The 20,316-nt window shown below is 41.8% G+C and overlaps 1 protein-coding gene across 3 annotated transcripts; it reads right to left on the bottom strand.

Moving 5' to 3' along the window:
- Nucleotides 1-496: 496 nt before the first annotated feature.
- On the bottom strand, nt 497-19,538 carry OVCH2 (ovochymase 2). 3 transcript variants are annotated; one of them, XM_064492602.1, is made up of 17 exons: nt 19,443-19,538; nt 17,815-17,940; nt 15,585-15,691; nt 13,816-13,907; nt 12,155-12,327; nt 11,693-11,788; nt 11,297-11,448; nt 10,450-10,639; nt 9,109-9,132; nt 7,162-7,252; nt 6,914-7,038; nt 5,996-6,136; nt 5,511-5,641; nt 3,313-3,406; nt 2,662-2,793; nt 930-1,010; nt 497-737 (listed from the first exon to the last, which is right to left on the bottom strand). In XM_064492602.1, exons 2-17 carry the CDS (start codon nt 17,900-17,902, stop codon nt 511-513), a joined length of 1,944 nt encoding a protein of 647 aa, XP_064348672.1. In that variant the 5' UTR covers nt 17,903-17,940; nt 19,443-19,538; the 3' UTR covers nt 497-510. The 3 variants fall into 3 exon arrangements, with proteins under 3 accessions (XP_064348672.1, XP_064348673.1, XP_064348674.1); XM_064492603.1 differs by having other exon boundaries at nt 3,313-3,394; XM_064492604.1 differs by having other exon boundaries at nt 11,693-11,758.
- Between the last annotated feature and the right edge of the window lie 778 nt (nt 19,539-20,316).

The following is a 20,316-nucleotide window of genomic DNA, read 5'->3' as shown; positions in this document are numbered from 1 at the left end:
CGTTTCTCAGTGCTCACCGGCATGAAGACAGAGCAGCACACACACTCCTCTTCCAGTGGGTGGATCTTGTGAGTCAGATCACAGTCTGGCGCACTGTTTAGCCATTCCCACCAACTGAATCCCTCAAGACGGGGAATTTTGACTCTTGTGATAGAAAATATTTCAGTAATACTTTGAGCAAAAGGGACAATGACCACATTCCATACCGCTCTGTGTGATGGCTTTTTTGATGTGGCAACTTGCCTAGGGTATATAGCACCCAGTTATTCAATCCAACATTCACCTAGATGTTCCTATGAGGGGATCCTGCAGATGTGATAAAAGTCCCCAGTCTGTTGACTTTAGGTAAGGAAGAGTTTCCCGAAAAATCTGGGTCGGCCTGAAATCATTAGTTGGAAAGACCTTAAAAGCAGAGCTGAGGACTCCCCCAAAGAAAGAAGAAATTATTATTAGCTTGCTAGGTCTGCTACAACAAAATGTCACAAACAGGGAAGCTTAGAAGGCAAACGTTTATTGTGTCACAGTCTTGGAGCCTAGATCCGAGATCAAGGTGTTGGTAAGGCTGATTCCTTCGGAGGATGGCGATGCAGAATCGGGCCCAGGCCTCTCCTCTGGCATCTTGCGGTTGGCTGGCAGTCTGTGGCGTTCCTTGGCTTGTGGATGATCCATCACCCTGATCTCTGCCTTCATGCCCATATGAGGTTCTCCCTGTGTGCGTCCCTCTCTCCGAACTTCCCCTTTTAGAAGGACACGAGTCATTCTGGATTAGGACCCACACTTGACTGCCTCTATAAACACTATCTTCAAATAAGGTCACAGAGTGTGAGTCTGGACACTGGAGGTTGGGATCCAATATATTTTTGGGGGGTTCTCTGGGTGAACCCTAACACACTCTGCACCTCATGGTCACTCTCTCCAAAACAGCTTACCAGAAGCGCTGGGTCCTTCAGGTGGTACATTCCACGTCTCCAGAAACACGGATTCATTCTCTAATCTGGAGATGTTTACATCTGGGCACAAGCACAATACAATAGCTCAGATCACACAAACAAGGCCAATACTGGAGACATCAGAAAACTATTATTGTTAGAATTCTGAGGCATCTCATTCAGTTGGACTGTGTGGTTATTTTAACTGCAAAGTGGAGCATTTTAACTGTAACCCGGCTTTGTCCTAAGTAGCTGCTCACCGCCTAGTACGAATGAACAACTTGAGAAGCCGATACCTGGTCTGTGGGATGTGGACAGTGTGGGTGTGGGAGCTTGGAAGGGAGCTGCGTCTTCAAGTGTCTAGGGCGTGGGGCTGGTGAAGATGTTTCACACGTCTGAGGCTTTCTTAGCTGTCACAAGCACACTTGCTCATGGCCAAGCGCACCTTGCCTGACTTAATCCCACTCGTCTCACCAGGCGTGCAGCATTCTCTCACTGTGAGGCTGAGGGGGATGAACCTTAGATGATGCCTAGATGACACATCTAGCAAGGGCAGGCCAAGATTCAGGCACATAGTTGATCCTCATTCTTCGGGGATTCCTTATCTATGAATTCACCTGCTTGCTGACATTTATTTGTAACTGAAAACCCAATACTCTTGGTGCCTTCGTGGTCATTCGTGGATACTTGCAGAGCAGTGAAAACGGAGTCCCCTGATGCTCGTGTCCTGGCTGAGGTCTAGTGAGGTGACTCTGCCCTCCGGTTTCAGCTCCCATACTATTAACAAGCGTCCTTTCCGTGGTCTGTTTAGCACCATTTTTTGTGTTTTCTTGCACTTCTGCTTTTTGTTTGGTGATTTTGCTGTTTGCAATGGCCCTAAACGTAGTGCTGAAGTGCCATCTAGTGTTCCTCAGTGCAAAGACGCTGGGTGGTATCTTAAAGAGAAAACAGCTGTGATCCATAAGCTTGGTTCAGGCATGCGTCACAGTGGTCCTGGCCATGGGTTCAATGTTAATGCATCAACAACATATATTAAATATGGTGACTTTGAACAGAAATACACATAAAACCAGAGGCTGATAGGAACATAACTCTGTGTTTCCCCCGGAGCTGTGGTTCAGGATTCACAAACTCAGTGCTCATGGTGACTTCATAGAGCAGACCTGCTGCGTGTAGTAAGAGCTGACTGATACTATTGACTATATATAAAATAAACAAACAAGACGTTTCTACTGTACAGCACAGGAAACTATATTTAATATCTTACAGTAACCTATAATGAAAAATACAGGAAGAGGAATATATGTACTTACATGTATGACTGAAACCTTATGCTGTACATCAGAAACTGACACAACATTGTAAACTGACTGTACTTCAATAAAAAAAGAAAGTATTCTTCAATTCCCTGGAGTTTATATTCAATTTTAAATTGCATCTACACCAGAAAACAAAGTACACTTGTATGCTATATCCAAGTTGGTCTTTTTGTATTTATAGAACATTTGAAAAAAATTAAAATTGCATCTACATAGGATTTGTTACAGTATGAAAACACTTACCTGACTTCCTTTAAAAGTTTCCATAATTAAAAATAGTTCCCCTCCCCCTGCACCCCTCCCCCCAGAAAAAGGGTCAACTGTGTCCACGCCGGGCTCCACAAGCTGCCCTTCTTACCACATCAGGAGGATGAGACTCGGGACCCAAGGAGTTGGTGCCTTGATCTTCTTACCTGTTTCAGGAACAAAGGAGACTGTCGCCTGAAAGCCTCTGAAGGTCGCATTTTCATCAGACTGGAAGCTGATGGACATCACCCCAGAGGCGCTCAGCACAGGGGCGGGGACGACAAAGCCACAGAGCCGAGCTGGTGGCCCCCGGCACGACGTGGTCAAGGGCCCAGCAAACACAAGTGGTATTGGATAGAAGAAAAAAAATTGTCCTTCTGGTTACTGGTCAGAAATAAATTTTTCCAGTGGATGCCATAATTCATTCTCAAAGTAGAAAGGCAGAGTGCTTCTTTTTACCATGTATTTAACCCCATTAGCATTTTGATTCTGTTTCTTTCCCAAACACTTCCCCTGGGAATGTAACTAAGGGAAGTAGTTCCAGCCACAGAGCTTATTTCAATGGAACTTTCCCCTCTGACCCCTAGTCCACTGTGGGTCTTCCACATTTTCCATTTCAATGGTTTTTTGATTCTCCCCGAAGCTCTTCCCACTCCTGATGCAGAAGGAGAGGTGGTGAGAGCATGGGGAGGGATGGAGATGGCGCAGGGGGATGAAGGGACATTGAGCCAGCTCCTTTATGTTCCCCAAAAGGATTCCCAAGAAGGACCAGGTCCAAATGCAAACTGGGGAAGCCGAGCCTCCTGGGGAACACACACCTATTTCCTTCTTCCTTTCTACGTCCCGGTACATGCTCACATAGTCAGAAGTGCAGTCTCCACTTTCTTCTATTTCCAGTTTCTGAAAAGAAAGCTGAGAAGACTCCATGTTATATCCACATATGTGGATGCGTTATTTGATTTTGATTACACAGAGAAATTTGGATTGCCCAACTTGCCTTGGAGTGTGAGCTTAGATGAGAAAGGTAATGGGGCGTTCATGAGTGGGTTCTATTACTTAGGAAAAGATGCTACTCCACAGGCTCCCAAACCTTCCGAAATACCGAAGCACCCAATCAGAGGCCAAATATGAGTAGGGAAATGTGCAAACATTTGGGCTCCCTAGCTCCCTCCTCAGGAGAGCAAAGGAACAGCAGAGAACAATGTGTGAGCAATTGGATGGCCCTGGCTGAGTTGCAAGAGAGGAGCAGTGGGAGATAGGACTGGTGAGGTAGTTTAGATTTTAAACACACAGATTACAGGGATTCCATGGAGCACTTGGCAAAAGACACAGAGGATGGCGTGGATAGGACAAAAGTGGAGGCAAATGATGGTAAACGGTGGATGAAGCATGGGGAGAAGGAGACGCGTCAGAAACAGGATTCATTCAAACATTTCTTAATCCCTGACTAGGATGCTTTCTGGAAATATCATTCGAGTCAAATGGTATGCACATAGATATGACCTGTAATACTAAGAGAGGGAGGGTATAGCTCAGTGGTAGAGTACATGCCTAGCATGCACGAGATCCTGGGTTCAATACCCAGTACCTTCATTAAAATAAAGAAACAAGCAAACAAACCTAATTACTACCCCCCAAAAGAGATATGACCTGTAATGTTAATTCACAAATTACTGTCTAGGATGGGTCCGCAGGATGGTGCTGTCACTGGTGGGGCCTGAGAGTATCTCTTCACTAATGCACAGCACTCAGTGTATTTTATTGAATAGATATTTTTGAATCACTTCTAGCTCAGGCATGTTCAGATTGTCAACTAAATTTTGTCTTCTTCCTCCTTCTGGAAATAGGCTCATACTTGAGCTTTTCTCCTCCGTCACTAAAACAGCTTCCCTCAATTCTGCTTCCTCCTGAAATTAATGTCTGCCTTGACTCTGTTTGGGTTTCAAAAACTTTTAGAAAGACAAGAGCTCTGCTTGTCTTATTTCTGCTGTGTCTTCTTCTCCCACTTATTTGTGAAAGCTGTGTGCTCTTGCTTCCACTCCTAACATCGGATTTCACTTGCTCCTTCAGACGCCACCACTCCCACCTCCTCTCTAGTGTTCCATTGTCCATCCCAATTATTTCACCTTTTTATGGGGGGAGGTGGTGGGGACTGGATAGCGGGTGCTCAGTCTTCCTCTTTAAACTCAGACTTTGTGTGGGAAACCCAAACTGCTGGCTACACCTTCCTGTTTATTTGTTTTGTGGTTTGAATTAAAGGCTACATTCTCTGGACTATCATAACACTGCACCAATTTGGTTCTCCTCCTGAGTCTCTTAAATATCTGAGAATTCTGAGATATTGCTCACCCTTATGACTTCTCCATTATTTTATAAATCTACTTTGCCTCCTTCATGTTCTCTCCTGCTTTCAATTATTATTTTAAGAGAAAGGCTTCTAAATAAATGCCTAATTCCATCCTTGCCCAGACTGCAGTGTCATCTACCTGGCAGCATCTCTGCAGATGGCCCACTAGTGTTGCGTGAACAAACAAATGCTGCTAATCGAAGGCTGAATACATTCCGTATCCTGAATTCAAAACCCTCTGTATTTTGATCTCAGCCTTGCCTTCCCTGTCCCTTCCCGGTACACCAGCACCCCTTATGCCTGAACCTGTTCTGTACCACACTTCTGTTAGCCATGCCTCACAAAGTGTTTTGTTAGCGGATTAATGAATAAGGAAGAAATGCTTGTTTCCAGAAAGGACTAGACACTGATGAAACAAGTACCAGGTACAAAGATTAAGGCAGCGTTTTAACAAAAAGTAAAGTGCACTATTGCCATCTAGTGGTAAGTGTGGGTAGTTACAGTGGAGAACAGGCAGTTCTGTCAAGAGCCTTGGGTGCCAGATGCTAGGTTCCAGGTACCAGGGATACAGCAGTGAATAAATCAGATAAAAACCTCTGCCCGCATGGTGTTACTGGTAGCTATTCTGTGGCAGTACCACAGCAAAGTAAGGGTAACCAGAATCAGTACCTTAATTAGGTAATGTTTGGGGGCTTGAAAAATCCAGTTGCAGTTGGCTAGGTCGCTGTAGTCTTCGGGGTAATGAAGACTCTGTATGAGGCCCTCTTCAAAAAGGATAGTTAAGGAACTGCAGCCTGAATCTGCAACACAAGGGAAAACATCCAAACAATAGTGTCACCCAAGCACAGAGGAACATCTCTGTTCTGTCCCCGTCCCCCACAAGTGATGCTGGCGCCAACAAGAAGGAAGAGGTTTGTGCACTGGTGTGCAAGAATGCAACAGGCCCTCTCAGCTCACTTGGGTGTGTGACAGACGTGAGTTAGCAGGACCACAGAAGGAGCCCAGGTATCCCGCGTCTGAATGACCCTGGCTCCTCTCTGCTGTGGAGCCCAAGGGGCCCTGGAGGAGAGCTCCCTACCCCTCACCTAATTCTTATGGGGCCTCATCTTCTACAAGAAGCTTGGATAGTGTGTGATAAAAGTAAGTGGTTTTACCAGGAAGGTAGTTTGGCTTAAGAGCTTTATAGGTGAGATTAAAGCCAACGGCATTGTCTGTGGCATCCGAGATGAACCTCAGCCTTACAGAGTCAGAGCCAACAAGAACTGATGAAGCCAGACTGTCTCCACAGAATTTCCCTGCAACATTAAAAACAGAGAGTCTCTGCTCCGAGTCTGGAAAACAGCACCTGTTAAAAGATTTAGGGGGAACTGAACTTCCGTGGCAGTGCAGGAGTGTCTGAGCCAGGGTTTCTCAGCCTCGGCACTCCTGACACTTTGAGCTGGAACATTCTTTGCGTTCAGGTTGTTCTGCACGTTGTGGGATATTTGGCAACATCCCTGGCCTCCACCCACTAGATGCCAGTAACACTCCCTCCAGTTGTGATGGTCCCAAAATTCTTCCCAAAAGACATTGTCAAATGTCTCCTGGGAGTTGGGATGGGGGGTGGTGGGGGCAGACAAAATCATCTCCAGTTTAGAACCACAGAAACTTTCCTCCATTTCTATTTTTTTATATAAGTAACCTTGGTCTCCTACTCATGGTTAACTGTTGGTATCTTCCTTCTGAGCTGGATAAGGCAGGTCAGAGTCATTTTCATGCCTAGGAGAACAGCATTCTAGCCGTGAGGACCCCAGAGGCACTGCTATATGTCTACATTTTATTCCTGATGGGCTCCAGGTCTCACGAATGAGTCTAGGAAGCCTGGTCAGATACAGCAAATGAAATGCACCATGGCCTTACAGCCATCACACAGGCTTCAGATTTTGTTCTTTTCCAGTGTCAATTCCAAGTCTCAAAATTGGAGACAGGAAGTGTTGTGTTTACAGATACTTCAGGTTCGGGTCTATTGTAACCAAGCCCCACTAAGTCCACCTCGCCCTAGTGTCCATGTGACAGTGTGAAAATCCACTCACCAATAAGTCTGTCTTCTAAAGAATGTATCGACAGGTAATTATGGTGACAGGACTCTGCGTCGAAGTGGGAAAAACTGAGGAACACATGCATTTCCTCTGGTACCAGCAGGGTCCAGACACACCGTCTACAGGTAGATATGTGGAGAGGGTGCTATTTCTAGATAGAAAGTGGCTGTCACATTCCAATTCCTGGGGCAGAGTCAAACTGGAGGTGGGAGTCAGGGAAGGGGGGCAGCGGGGCTACTCACTGATTGCTCTCATAAAATAGGAAAGGGCTTTCTGGGAAGTGCAGCTCCCCCTCAGATGCGCTGATCACACGATCCTGCTCACCACATGAGGCTGGGATGGGGGTGGAAGTCACAAGAATCAGGGCTAACAGTGATGGCTCGCCACAACAGCCCTCTCCTTCCAGAACCCGTACAGACGCTGGAAGCTCCTGGCTCCTTTTATGCACACTTCCTTTCTTCATGAAATCTTTTCCTGTCTTGGCTTCTATGATGCCTTGTTCTTTTTTTGTTCCTTGTAGATCCTGCTTAACCTTGAGAGTCTATGATTTCTTCTCCTTGACTCTTCTTCCTCTGATCCCATGTTCCCACTCTATAAATAGAGGTATTTCCCAGGTTCTAGACTTAGTCTTCACTTCTCTCTACAGCAGCCCTCTGACTTGTCTCATTCACACCCTCACTTTCAACAATTATCTCTACCTTTCTGAACTTCTGAGTTTTCAACCATCTCCTAGATATCTCCCCTGAAACTTAACGTGCTACGAATGAAATTCTGGGTCTGCAAAACTGCTTCCACATCTGCTTTGATTACTTCTTTGTGCCCTTTTCTTAGCTTTTCATGCTCAGGACTTTGGTGCCATCTCCCATTCCTTCTCCCTCACCGCCCATCACCTCAGTGACTGACTATCCCGTCCTCATCCTTCCTGTCTCAGTTCCCTCCTTTTCTTCCTCTGGCCATTGCCCTAGTTCAAGCCTTAATTTCTGGCCTCTGGATCTAATGCATGATCTCATAAGTCCACCCTGAATTATTTTCCCCTCTGATTTACCCGTTAGGTGCAGTTCTCATAGCACTAAAGTATAGCTCTAACCTATTTCTTTAGCTAGTCAACTTCCCATCACTCAAAGTCTAAACTTTTTTGACTGGCATTTAAAGTCCATAATTTGGTCTCAAGTTATCTTTTTAATCTTCTCCCTCGTGAAAAACCCATCACATAGCCTAAACTTCAGCTGCTTTGACTGACTTACTAGGTCACTATTACACCCTATTTTTTTATATCTCCATTCTTTAGTAGCCATCCTTTGATAAGGATGATTCCTTGAGCTGGAGTATTTTTGTCGACCTGTATCCCATTTTCACCTGACAAAATTCTACTTGTCATTTAAAGTTCAGCTTGAAAGATGTCTGTGTTCCAAAGCCTCCTTTTTTTTTTTTTTCCAGCAAGAAGTTAGCATCCCCCTGACTCAAAAGTGCAGAGGTTTTTAAATCAATTTGGAGTTAATGAAAATATAATCTGTGGAAAGGACCGAAGGGATAAACTGACAAAGCTCTCAGGGTACCCTTTTCCCACTTTGCTCTTTGGAGATAGTTCCACAGACTCATAGGACCACTGAAGATTTGAACTAAAGATGCCTTTTGACTGGGATACTGAGTTGAACATCAGAAACAGACATCTTGTAATTGACTGCAAAAAAATTTTAAAAGGAATTTTGACATTAAAAAAAAAAAAAAAAAGGATGCCTTTGAGGTCGTCTGGTCCAAACTCCTTTTTGGATGAGGAAGCTCAGGAAGGAGCTTGCCCAAAGTCACAGAGTGAACCATTGCAGACTTGCAGGGTAACCCTGGGGATGAGCTCCTAAGTAAGCAAGGGCACTTTCAGGACAAGGTGTGCAGTTTACTGACTGCATCTGCATAGCCTCACCCTCTCCCTTGTGTCTCTGATCCAAAGCTAGGATTTGACAGCTGTTTGCTCAATGGAGCTGGAGCTCTGGATTGACAAAAAGTGAGATGGGAAGGAGTCTGGGGCTCCTCACTGGCTGGGGATGAATGGCTGTGGGTGCACCAAGAGATGGCTTTATACCTAGTTAGCATGGAGTGCTCCTGCTGACATTTGATTGTAAAGGGGACAGATATTCAGAAAAGATAGAGATTAATTCATGTTCCTGGAAGAGCAGGCTGCAAGAAATACCCACCTCTGGAGCTCTTTCTCTGCTTCCCTGGGAAAGAAAAAAAAAGATGTGGTTCAAGGTTTGTGATACCCTGAACAATATTTCGAGAAGTTAGCATCCCCCTGACTCAAAAGTGCAGAGGTTTTTAAATCAATTTGCAGCTAATGAAAATATAATCTGTGGAAAGGACAGAAGGGATAAACTGACAAAGCAGGAGAGTGGCCTTTGTGTTTTAAGATGGTTTCATTCTCTTTATTAAATGGGCTGATTAGCTGGAGGTTACACAAAGCAAGAAGAGGTCATCTGGTCTACCCTTTTAATTTTTCATGAAAAGGGAGGCTGGAGACGGAGTTACTCACCCACAAACACAGAAGAATTGCTGGGATAGCTACAAGTTGAACTGAGGACTCAGGTACCTGCTAGTATACCATATACTTAAAGACAAACCCAAGTACTTCCTGAACTAATTTGAATTAACTCCTTTGGGAAAGAATAGAAGACACCATTGAGACCAGAAGCCATCAGCTAAGAAAACAATTAAGCTAGATTTGGAGGCAAAAACGAAGTTTCAGTTAACTCACTGGTCATCTAGTAGAAGGGTGTACACAGACCCTGGCCTTTTCAGACTCACAGTGCCTGGATCTATGCCAGGCCTTCTCAACTAGGGCACTGCTAACATTTTGGGCTGAATCATTCTTTGCTGGGGGTTGGGGGGAGGCTTTCCTATATACTGTAGGATGCTTAGCAGCATCCATGGCCCCTACCCCCGAGATGCCAGTGGCACCCTGTCCCCTGTTGTAACAACTGAAAATGTCTCCAGCCATTGCCCCCTGAGAGGCAAAAGTTTCCCTTGATTGATAACAACTGGTCTATGCTCTAGCTTGCTGAATCTTGCTAGCACAGTTGAGAAGTAAGTGGTTAAACAAGGTCCTACTGTACAGCACAGGTAACTGTATTCAATATCCTGTAGTAAACTATGATGAAAAAGAATACATATGTGTATGTGTGTGTGTGTATGTATAACTGAATCACCATGCTGTACACCAGAGACTAACACAACATTGTAAATCAACTATGTTTCAATAAAAAAAGAAGTAAGTGGTGAGAACATATCACCAGCTGAGACAGTTTCAATTAAAGAGAAATTTGACACAGTCTAGAATGGATGCATTCATGTTTCATTGAATATCTGTATGCTGTATCACACATCATGGTTTAGCCTTGTTTTAGACTCAGTAAATACTGCAATCCTTATGTGAGACACTACGAACAGTAGGGCATGTGTGCACAGTGGCCCTGACTTGCCTAGACTCTGCTGATGCTCTCTGGCCCTAGCTTCTTGATCTTATGTGCTGGCTTGATTACCGATTTGGATGTGTTTGAGGATCCAGGGAAGTACTTTAGTAAGATCTGTGAAGATCCCAGGGGATCCTTTATCATCTTTCTGCAGATTGTTTCTCCAGCCTCGACCACAGCCCAAACCCCAAGAAGTCACACCAGCCAAAGTCCAAGCCCCTTTCTTATTCCGGCACATAAGGGATCCTCCTGAGTCTCCCTGTAGGGGGAAAAGATCTCTGTTACCATCACTGTTGGTGTCTGTGGCTCACTTTTTCCCCCTACAGAAATGCTAGACGAGGATCAATGAATTTCTTCACTTCTAATAACTTGGACTCAGGGACCTGGGAGAACAGGCTAGCACAATTTACATCAGATCTTCAGATACCATTGGAGCGTATCACGTCCATCTCCTTCTTCCCCATCCTAAGCTTTTAACAGACATCAGTATTATTTCTGTCTCCTGTCTCATCCTATGGACTCAGAGAAGTCTTGTCCAGTAGTAAAACTGACCTCGGGTCTTGGACAGCAGGAGGGAAGGAGGGAGAGAAAAGCTCCTATTGTACACAAACTGGAAATCTCCAAGAAGGAAAGAGCCACCTATCTTTCAGGGATGGAGAACCCTGAGTTCACTGTTGGCGTTATCTCTGTTACTCGATCTTTCAGAAAAAGCAGAAGACCTCTGCTGAATTCACAGTTCCTGGTAAACACAAGCTGTTTAAATTGTCCCTGTATTTCGACTTGACCTCCTCTGTTACTCCTGATCCTTCTTTCCAGAGTCCAGTCTCACCTACAGCTTTCTTTCCAGCCTCTTATCTGATGACAAAACTGAGGGAAGCCCTGCCTGGAACCTGTCAGCCCGACCGCTCCTGCCTACCTGACAGGCATCCTTTCCTCCATCTGGGAAACCTGTGCAGAGAAAGGTCTGACCACTGATGGGTTTCTGTAAGGTCAACAGAGCTGTAATACATTCATCTTTGGTCAAAATGGGCAGATTCACTTCCTGCAAGACTTGCGAGATGAGGCCGTCTGGAAAACACAGAAATGAGAGCCCCAGCAAGGCATTCTTTCACCCTTCCCCCAGCTAAAGATGCCCAAGGTATGTGTCTTTTGGAAGGAACTGAAATTCTACATGCAATGTGATATTCCCTATTTTTAAAAATGTTTACACAATTGTTTTTTAAAAAACAGATGAAAAATTCTATTTTCTGATTACTGCCGCCCCCTAGAAAGTTCTGATATTTGATGAAGAGTAGAACATAGAGGTTCTTACCTTCAGTCAAGCGGCCCCAGCCCACGGTTGTACAAATAAATCCAGGCTCAAATCGTTCCCCTGGCTCTGGAAGACATATGGGCCCCACAAACTGGTCTGAAGAAAAGACCAAGGCAGGGCTTGTCTCATCCATGGAGGAGAGGACACCATAAGCCACTCCCCAGTTGGCTTCTAGATGGTTCCCCAAGGACCTTGTAAGAGTTGTAGTATCTCTGTCTGGCACCTCATGGGGTCACTTGTCAAACAAAGAAAGCCCTTCTCTTGACTCCACATAATCCTACATCTAAAACCACAAGCAAAGAAGGTTTCAGGTAGGGGAACCCGCACCCTAGATTCCAGAAAGTCCATGATCTAGAACTCTTGAGCATATGCTACGTAACTTAAACTGCAGGAAATGTGCTATGGAACAGAAGTTATGGAGAACAGGGGGTAGAAAACTCAGAGTGAGCTTCAAATGTTTACCAAAATGGAAACCTCCAGCCATCTTCAAAAGAGCAATATCATAATCCATTGGTTTCTTGGTGGAGAAATATGGGTGTATGATGATGGTTTCAATGGTGAGGGTTTGCTCTCCTGGCTCTGTATAGCTCAAGTCATGTTCTCCAGCAGTAACATTCAAAGTTGATACAATATTTCTATGAGGAGGAAACAGTAAAAGGGATGGATTTCATTGAACCTCTGAGTACAGTTGTAATGGTTGATACACTGGCCTCTTCAAAGTGACATGAATAGATAATGTAGGGTTTAAAACTGCTGAACAGAGAAAGTAAGAATGATTTCAAAAGCAGAGGTTCTCAATGGGAATAGGGGGTTAGTAAAGAGTGACTGCATATGGAGCCAATGATATGATAAATTGAATGTTTTGTAATGTTACTTGTTAAATGTCTAATGGTGTATATACATTGTAATTCAGGGGTCTAAAGCTGTATTCAGCTCCCCCAGATGGTTGGCCTGGCCTCAATATCCGTGAGATCCTTTGGGAATTCTCTGTGATTCCCACTTAGTATGCTGCTTTAATGTCAGAAATCTAATGCATAGTGCATGCCATGAAAAGACATAATAGCACCATAACTCCGATGTCCCAGAAGGCATGCACACTGAGGGCTCTGGGACTTCATACAACAATGAGAAGTGGGATCTTTTCCTACTTCCTTTCTGTTTGTGATTTGGAGACCAAGCATAATATGGGAAAGACTCTTTTATTCCCCTTCTACCTGCAGTAGTTATCTGAAAGGAATTTGATAGGATGCACTGAGATAGATTAAGAGCTTTGGACTATCTCTGTGGATCTAGAAGTGATGATTTTATACAAAATTGGAGAGGATATCAATTTCCCTTGGCACACTTCCCTAGGTTTTGGCTATATTAAGTACCTAACCTAGTACATAACATCTCTCTATCCTAACCATTTGCCACATTGCAGTGAAATTATCAGGGGACTCTTCTTTAGACTATCAACTCGCTGGGAGCAGGAATTATGTCTTAGTCATCTTTGCATCTTGTTTCCCACTAGCGTCAAGCACCAAGGGAATACCCAGGAGATGTTTGTAGACTTGAAATGAAAGAGGGCAAATATGGGGACATAATCTTGATTGCAGCCTTATGAACAGCAAGAGCATTGACAACATTAGAACATTTGGAGCACACAAGAAAATGGATAAAAGATGGAAGTTGTTAGAGTGAAGCTTAGAGAGGCAGGATCACTGGGAAAGAGGACACAGGAGCCTTCTTCATGTTTTCCTGGTGTCTCTTTGTTTTCTTTTATCTATTTATTAAGAAGCAAAATGAATTGGATGCTTTTTTCACTGAAATTTAAGAAAACTAGGAGAGAACATTCACAAATATATCTTTGTGATGATTTTTTCCTCACTTGAATACTATTCCTTATTAACTTCCAGTCAATTTTAAGTAAACAAAGTATTCACTCCTATAAGGAATGTACGTTTTCTACCAAGTTAAGTACTCTCTGACAATGTCATTGAGCCCTACTTGTATTATACTATTAAGATGTTCCCCCACTAAAGCACAGATCACACCACTCCATGTTTTGATAGTTATTACAGCTGATTCCAAGGGAGAAGAAGGGTAATCTGACCTTCATCCATGGGCTAGGTCTTCCCTACCTGTTTGCAACGCAGTGAGCAGCCGTAATCACCCACTGTGGCGAGATGATGGTCCCACCACAGACATGCTTCTGCCTTTGTTTCAGAGATACCTGAATTGCAAAGACCTTAAATGGGTGCAAGTTAATTCCCTGGGATCCCCCAAAACCTAGAGACTGAGTACATTCCAAAAATATATAGCTAGATATCTACTCATAAACATCAGAACTCATGGACTGTGAAGTGGTAAAAGTAATCATACTACAGCTCAGAAAGAAGAGCAATGCTGGAACCAGAACATTCCCACCTGCGGTCTGTGGGATAGGAAGTTAACTTGAGATGACTGGCTATGAGGTTTTAGTAACATTGGTGGTAAATATGGTGGATATTTATTTATTTATATGATACTGTCGACTCAGACTGTTGCTCTAACAATATGAATAATATCTGTGAATAAAGAGAAAGAAAAAGAAGCATAAGATACAGCAGAGTCCAGATGAAGAAGTTTGGGATAAAGGCAAGGAGAGGGCTAAGGGAATTTCTCAAAATGTGTTCCAATTCCTCCAAGCCTCTTAGAGAAATAGTCTGGATTTACAACTTTCTCATACTCTTTTAACTATTTGACTTCTACAACTTCTTCAAGCTTATTTTTAATCTGCCTCTTCAATGTAGTTTCTGTCTTTGATTTATCTTGTTCATAATATTTGGTTTGATTTCAACATGACTTAGAGGGTACAGATAAATACTTTCAATTCCATTGTTGGAATTAGAGCAAAAAGTAACTTATTAGAATCGTCTCCTTTTAGACTAAAAATTGTTCAATGAGGAATGAAAAATTAATATAGAGAAAAGGCTAAGAATAGAATAAAACACAAGTAAGTAAAAGGCAATGAGTCATCCCTGACTATGACCTGAATATGGGCTTCTGAATTGACTAGACAACCAACTGACCAAGTAAGAAATTGATCAATCAACTTTTCAACCAAGTAACTAATTTATCAGTTAAGTGACAATGATTCAGCCATTCCATCAACCCACTGAACACAAACTCAATCAACCAACCATTACTAAATATCCACTGATCTAAAAGTTAGTATACTGACTGACTCAAGAGAAGTAGAAATAAAAAGCTACTGCTCTACTTACAAAATGAAGACGCAAGAATACAACATGACTTCCAGGGTAAAGAAAATTGGGAGAGTTTCAAAGATGATAAATATGAGCACCACAGGCTAGGGGCAGAAGCACAAAGGCAATTCTATGGCATGGGAGAACCAGGAAATTAGTTTGAGACAGAATTCTTAGAGGACATTACTTACTAAGGAGTCAATCCTCTTGATTGTTCCCTGAGGGGTCCTATGGTATGGGTACAAAGCTTACATCCCAAACATAGAGTAGATCTATGGATATGACATTTTTGACTACCACTACCCTCATTATCTTTAACTACAACAAGGTAAGTATATTGTAAATACTTTTACTAAATCAGAAAAGTATTTCTTAAGTGGTACATTTGAAGTGGGGTTTTGTCTTAGGAACTGAAAGTTTGGGATGGCATTTCCAACTTTTGGAGCAAGCCAATAATAGTAAACGTTAACTATTCTGAACACACCTCTTCTAGAACTCAACTGATGCACATCATGAGGGTCTTGGATCCCTGTACACACTCATGAAAGCTCTGGTCATGAGCTAAGCAGAATGGAGCATAATGATGAGTAAGTAGCATGGGAGAGATCCAATCCTGAGACAACTCATAATCCACCCTCCAGAGAATGTTCCCTGAGACTCACCTGCCAAGGGTAGGAACCCCTTTCCACTTGGCTTCCCCCAACAATGCGACTGAAAGTATTAAGGTAATTCCAAGGCCGTGTCATCAGACTCTGCCCACAAGTGGGAGCTAGGGGAAAAAAAAAAACAACTTAGTGATTCCATAGCTCCTAGGACTGAGGGGTATAGGAAACTCTTCTGAGCAAGAAAAAACTGTAAGACATGGAGCATGCAGAAATATTACAAAATGGCTTTGTAATTGTGGGGTTTGCTGTGATTTGCAGTACAAGGGACTGCTCAGCGCTTTCACATAGAACATGCATATCATAAAGAGATGTGCTTCTCTGATATGAAGATCAGATCTTCACTGGGTTAGCACAAATGCAAATGCCTTTTGATTCTGAGCGATCTGGCCCCTAGAGGCTCCTCCTAGCACTCTGTACTTCTATGACTTTGATCACATGCCGTTGTGGTTATTTGCATGCCTTTCAACCTCATTAGACTGTGAGTGCCTCAGAGATACAAACTTAATCTTGAAATATCTGTATCTACAATATCTAGCACAGCTTCTGATACATACAAGTTGCTCAGTTAATTGGTCGAATAGATGATACTATAGTCTGCCTTAAATTGTAATTGTGTTTACAACTTTTCCTCTGTTCCATGCAGGAGACTAAGTCTGAGACCATGGGCTATGGTGCTTGGCACACAGTCAGATACTGGATTATTTCTCTATGAGGGTGGAAAGTAGCAGGTTGTACAGTGATAGTGGAGGGGAGAGAAGACAGTGTGCTGATTCACATAGCAGAGTGGTGGTAGGATACATGGGTTGCCAGGTAATGGAAGAAAGGACTCGTTCCTTTTCATGGAAAAGACTTTATCTTGGAAAAAGTTGCATTTACTTATTTATTCTCAAAATTTGTTCTGCTTTTTCTGTTTGTTGTTGTTGTTGTTGTTATTTGTTTTATTTCTGACTTCTCAGCTAAGAGATGGGCTACATTAAGATGTATACAACTGCCTGGTAAGTCAAGGATGGCCCATCTTCTGTCTCTACAGCAAGTCATTCTTTTCTACATGTTTTCTAGGAGGTACTAGATGCCTTGCCTCATAATCACCTAATTTTACCTAGTTGAATCCTTCAATCGCTATTCTTCAGCTTCGAAATCAGCTCAACTGAGAAATCTTCCTTAATTTTCTCAGATTGTGTTAAGTGTCTCTCCTCTGTAGTACCCCTTTTCTCTCCCCTTGTATGGTTTTTGTCATGCAGTATTGTAATAATAGTCTGTTTGTCTCCTTCATTGTACTATGACCTACTTGAAGGAAAAAAACCCTATATCTTATTAATCTCTGTATCTCCAAGGTTTAGCACAATTCCTAGCATACAGTAGACAATTAGAAAAGTTGGAAGGATGAACAAATGACTTTTCTTAAGAACATATCCTTGAAAGCATAGCTATTTAGATTATGTCAACATATGCAAAGCTCTTTCAAGTAACTTCTCATTTAATCCCCATTCTCTGCCTGTGGATCAAGCACTACAACCTCCACATTATAGAAAGGAAAATGAAGAATCAAAGAGATGCACAGCTAATTAATGGCAAAATGTGCATGTAACACTGTCTTTTGGTTCTGAGCTCAGTGCAGGTATGACATTGAATCAAAAGCTCTATTTTCTAGCCGTTTCAGTTGAATGAATCATAAATTCCTTAGACACAAAATTTACTATTTTTTGAACTCACTGAAGCAAAGACAGAAAACATGATGATTCTTGAGGCTGGCACAAATTGACTATGGAGAAGCCTGCCAAGAACTGTTCTCAACTTGTGTTATTTGAGGGAAAAAAAGATCACTTATATATATGTAATACACCACAGTGAACATGCTTCTTATTTCCCAGCAATATAACTTTTTAAAAGATTACAGATCCATCCACATTTATGATGATTTCCAGAATTTTCTCCATGAAAGGCATGAGATTGTATAATGTGTTCAAATAAGTGAAAAATCCCACTTTTCTCCAGATCAGCGTAATTTGTCCAAGATGTATTCCATAAGCATAAGTGTTCTAGCCAGCTTAATATGCTGATTGCAGGAGAGAAGTCAAAATTAATTACATGAAAACCAATTAGATCTCCAAAATACATTTGCCTCTCCTGTTTTCCCAAAGGAATATGGAGTGGAACTGTGATACCCATTGCCAACAAAGGTCGTTTCTTCAGACAAAGGTAATTATAGAGTTCATTTGGAACTTACCTTTGGGGAGAGATAGACTTGTAGATTTCCTTTGTTCCAAACAGATCATTCCAAGTAGTAAAATGAGCTTATTCTTGTTCATACGCATTTTGAAACTGAGAGTTTTCCTCTGAAATTTTAGAGAGACTAAAGAGAATCAAAATAGCCTTGTGAGAGCAGCAACATACCAATTTAAAAGAAAGTTATTCATTAACCAACACACAAGGCACTCAACCATGTCCATATGCTGTTTCTGAATGTGGTTTATTACAAAGATCTTTGCAGATGTAGGGAGGCAGCCGCAGAAGCATAGTCTTGATCAAGCAATAGTACATGTCCCATTACACCCACATCAACATATTGCTTCCTCCAGAATTCATCTGGCTAGCCAAGTGTTAGGTGTCTAAAGTTTCCATCTGCAAACATTACTTGCTTCTAGGGACAGGTTACCGCTTTCTATGAGAGAACTGAATATCAAAATTGTCTCTGTTTGCAAGGATAGACTTTCCTACATGCTTGCAAACAACTCATCAGAATATATTAAAACATTTGTTTTTCTCTTGTTTTCCAAATAGGTATTATAAATGGATGGTTATAGTCATTTGTTAGAGGAGAGTAAACGATAATCTGGTAGTGCACTCAGGAAGTCAAGCTACTAGATGGTCATTTAGGTTACTGTTCATTGAGGCATTTATGAATCTACACTTTTTCATCATTTTTTTTTATATTTATAGAAGGCAAAAATTAAATCACCTTTGCTTCTGTACCTGGCAGGTGATACAGCACAGGGAGGTGGCTCTGATTATATCCAAGCCTTCTTTTTCCTTGGTTGAGTGTTTGGGACATAGTCAGTGTTTGAGAAACACTTGTGGATTGACCAATACCATTTATGAGCACATCAGAATATGAGATTTTTTTTCTGTCAACTTTTACAAATTATCTGCCCCCAAACAGCAAATGTCAAACCAGAAGCCTCTAACTTTCTTATGGTAAGTTTTGCCCTTCTATAAAATAAATCTACAAAAGCACAACACATGCAAAGAATATACATGCAAAGCAAATGAGTTTTAAAGCCTAAAATTTGTGAGAATTGCAAACTTAGGAAACAGTCAAGACTTCAGCCTTATGAAAAGGACACTCAAACACCAATAAAGACTTTACTCACAAATATTCAGTAAGAAAATAATATATTCAAGGTCCTAAGGAAAAATAACTAACAACTTAGAATTTTATGCCCAGCTAAATGATCATTTAAGAGTAAGAGTGAGATAAAGATATTTTCAAGGCAAAAAACACTTGAAAGGGTCCAATAGCATACCATTGCTGAGAGAGTCACTAAATGAAGAAAGTACATCAGAAGAAAGAAATTAAGTCCAGAAGGAAGGAGAGGGATGCAAGAGGCGATGTGAATAAAGGGAAACAAAAACCCTGCTGAAATATATGTGAATCTAACCAAGTATAAAGTAAAAATAGTAGTGACTAATTTGAGATTATATGGTGAAGTTTTCTAGTTGTCTATGCCATGTATATTCTCCTCTTTTTTCTTGGTAACAGAACCCTGGTTTTATTGGGTGCTTCAAAGTGCCCAATTTAAAAACAAAACAAAACACATTTTCCAGATTCCCTTGCATATGAAAAGGCCTTCTTACTCAGTTCTGCTTGTTGGTTTAGGGTCCACAGAATACTCCATAAAGAGATTAGATGGACTCAGCTGATGTAAACCTTTTGGCTCCAGGCTTTTCTCCTTCATCCTTCCTGTAAAATGAACAAAACTGTTAAAGCTGGAGCAATCATTCTGTGGCTTCCAAGCAAGAAGAACAAGGTAAGGATGGCTGAGGGGAAATATAGAAGTCTAGGTGTCTAGTATGCTGTGGAGCTGCTGTATCAAATTTCTCATTATGTGCATAAAACATAATCTGCAATATAGTCCATCATTAATTTTTAATTTCCTTAATTATCAGTGATAGCAAATGCTTCAAATGCATTTAATAGCAATTAGTATTTATTTTTCTATGTATTGCAGATCTGTGTCTTTTGCTCATATTTCTACTTGGTTGGCTGTCCTTTTGACTTTTTGTGATGGAAACTTAAAATCTGCATAAAAGTAGAGAGAATGGTACAATGAACCCCCAAGTACCCATCACTCTACTTCAACAATAACCCATCTTGGCCCATTTTATTTTTTTTATAACTCTTTCACAACTCTACAATCTTATATTTTTTAATTGAAGTATAGTTGACTTATAATATTATGTTAGTTTCAGATGTACAACATAGTGATTCAAAACTTTTATAGATTATACTCCATTTAAAGTTATTATAAAATAATGGCTATATTCCTTGTGCTGCACAGTATGTCCTTTTAGCTTATTTATTTTATATGTAGTAGTCTGTACCCCTTAATCCTCTACTCCTATATTGCCCCTCCCCTTTTCCCTCTCCTCACTGGTAACCACTAGTTTATTCTCCATATCTGTGAGTTTGTTTCTGTTTTTTTAGATCCATTCATTTGTTTTTTTCCCT

Source organism: Camelus dromedarius, chromosome 12, assembly GCF_036321535.1.
Source record: "Camelus dromedarius isolate mCamDro1 chromosome 12, mCamDro1.pat, whole genome shotgun sequence".
Lineage (NCBI taxonomy): Eukaryota > Metazoa > Chordata > Mammalia > Artiodactyla > Camelidae > Camelus > Camelus dromedarius.
The sequence above is the reverse complement of the archived record's forward strand: the minus strand, read 5'-3'. Positions and strand labels throughout refer to the sequence as shown.

What these genes read in the sequence shown, in the direction of transcription:
- OVCH2 (XM_064492602.1), bottom strand. Translation starts at nt 17,902, where the DNA reads ATGCGTATGAACAAGAATAAGCTCATTTTACTACTTGGAATGATCTGT. An exon ending in GCAGAGAAAGAGCTCCAGAG is followed by an intron (nt 7,253 to 9,108) that starts GTGGGTATTTCT and finishes CCCCCATCCCAG; the next exon opens with CCTCATGTGGTGAGCAGGAT. An exon ending in CCAAACATTACCTAATTAAG is followed by an intron (nt 3,407 to 5,510) that starts GTACTGATTCTG and finishes GAGTCTTCTCAG; the next exon opens with CTTTCTTTTCAGAAACTGGA.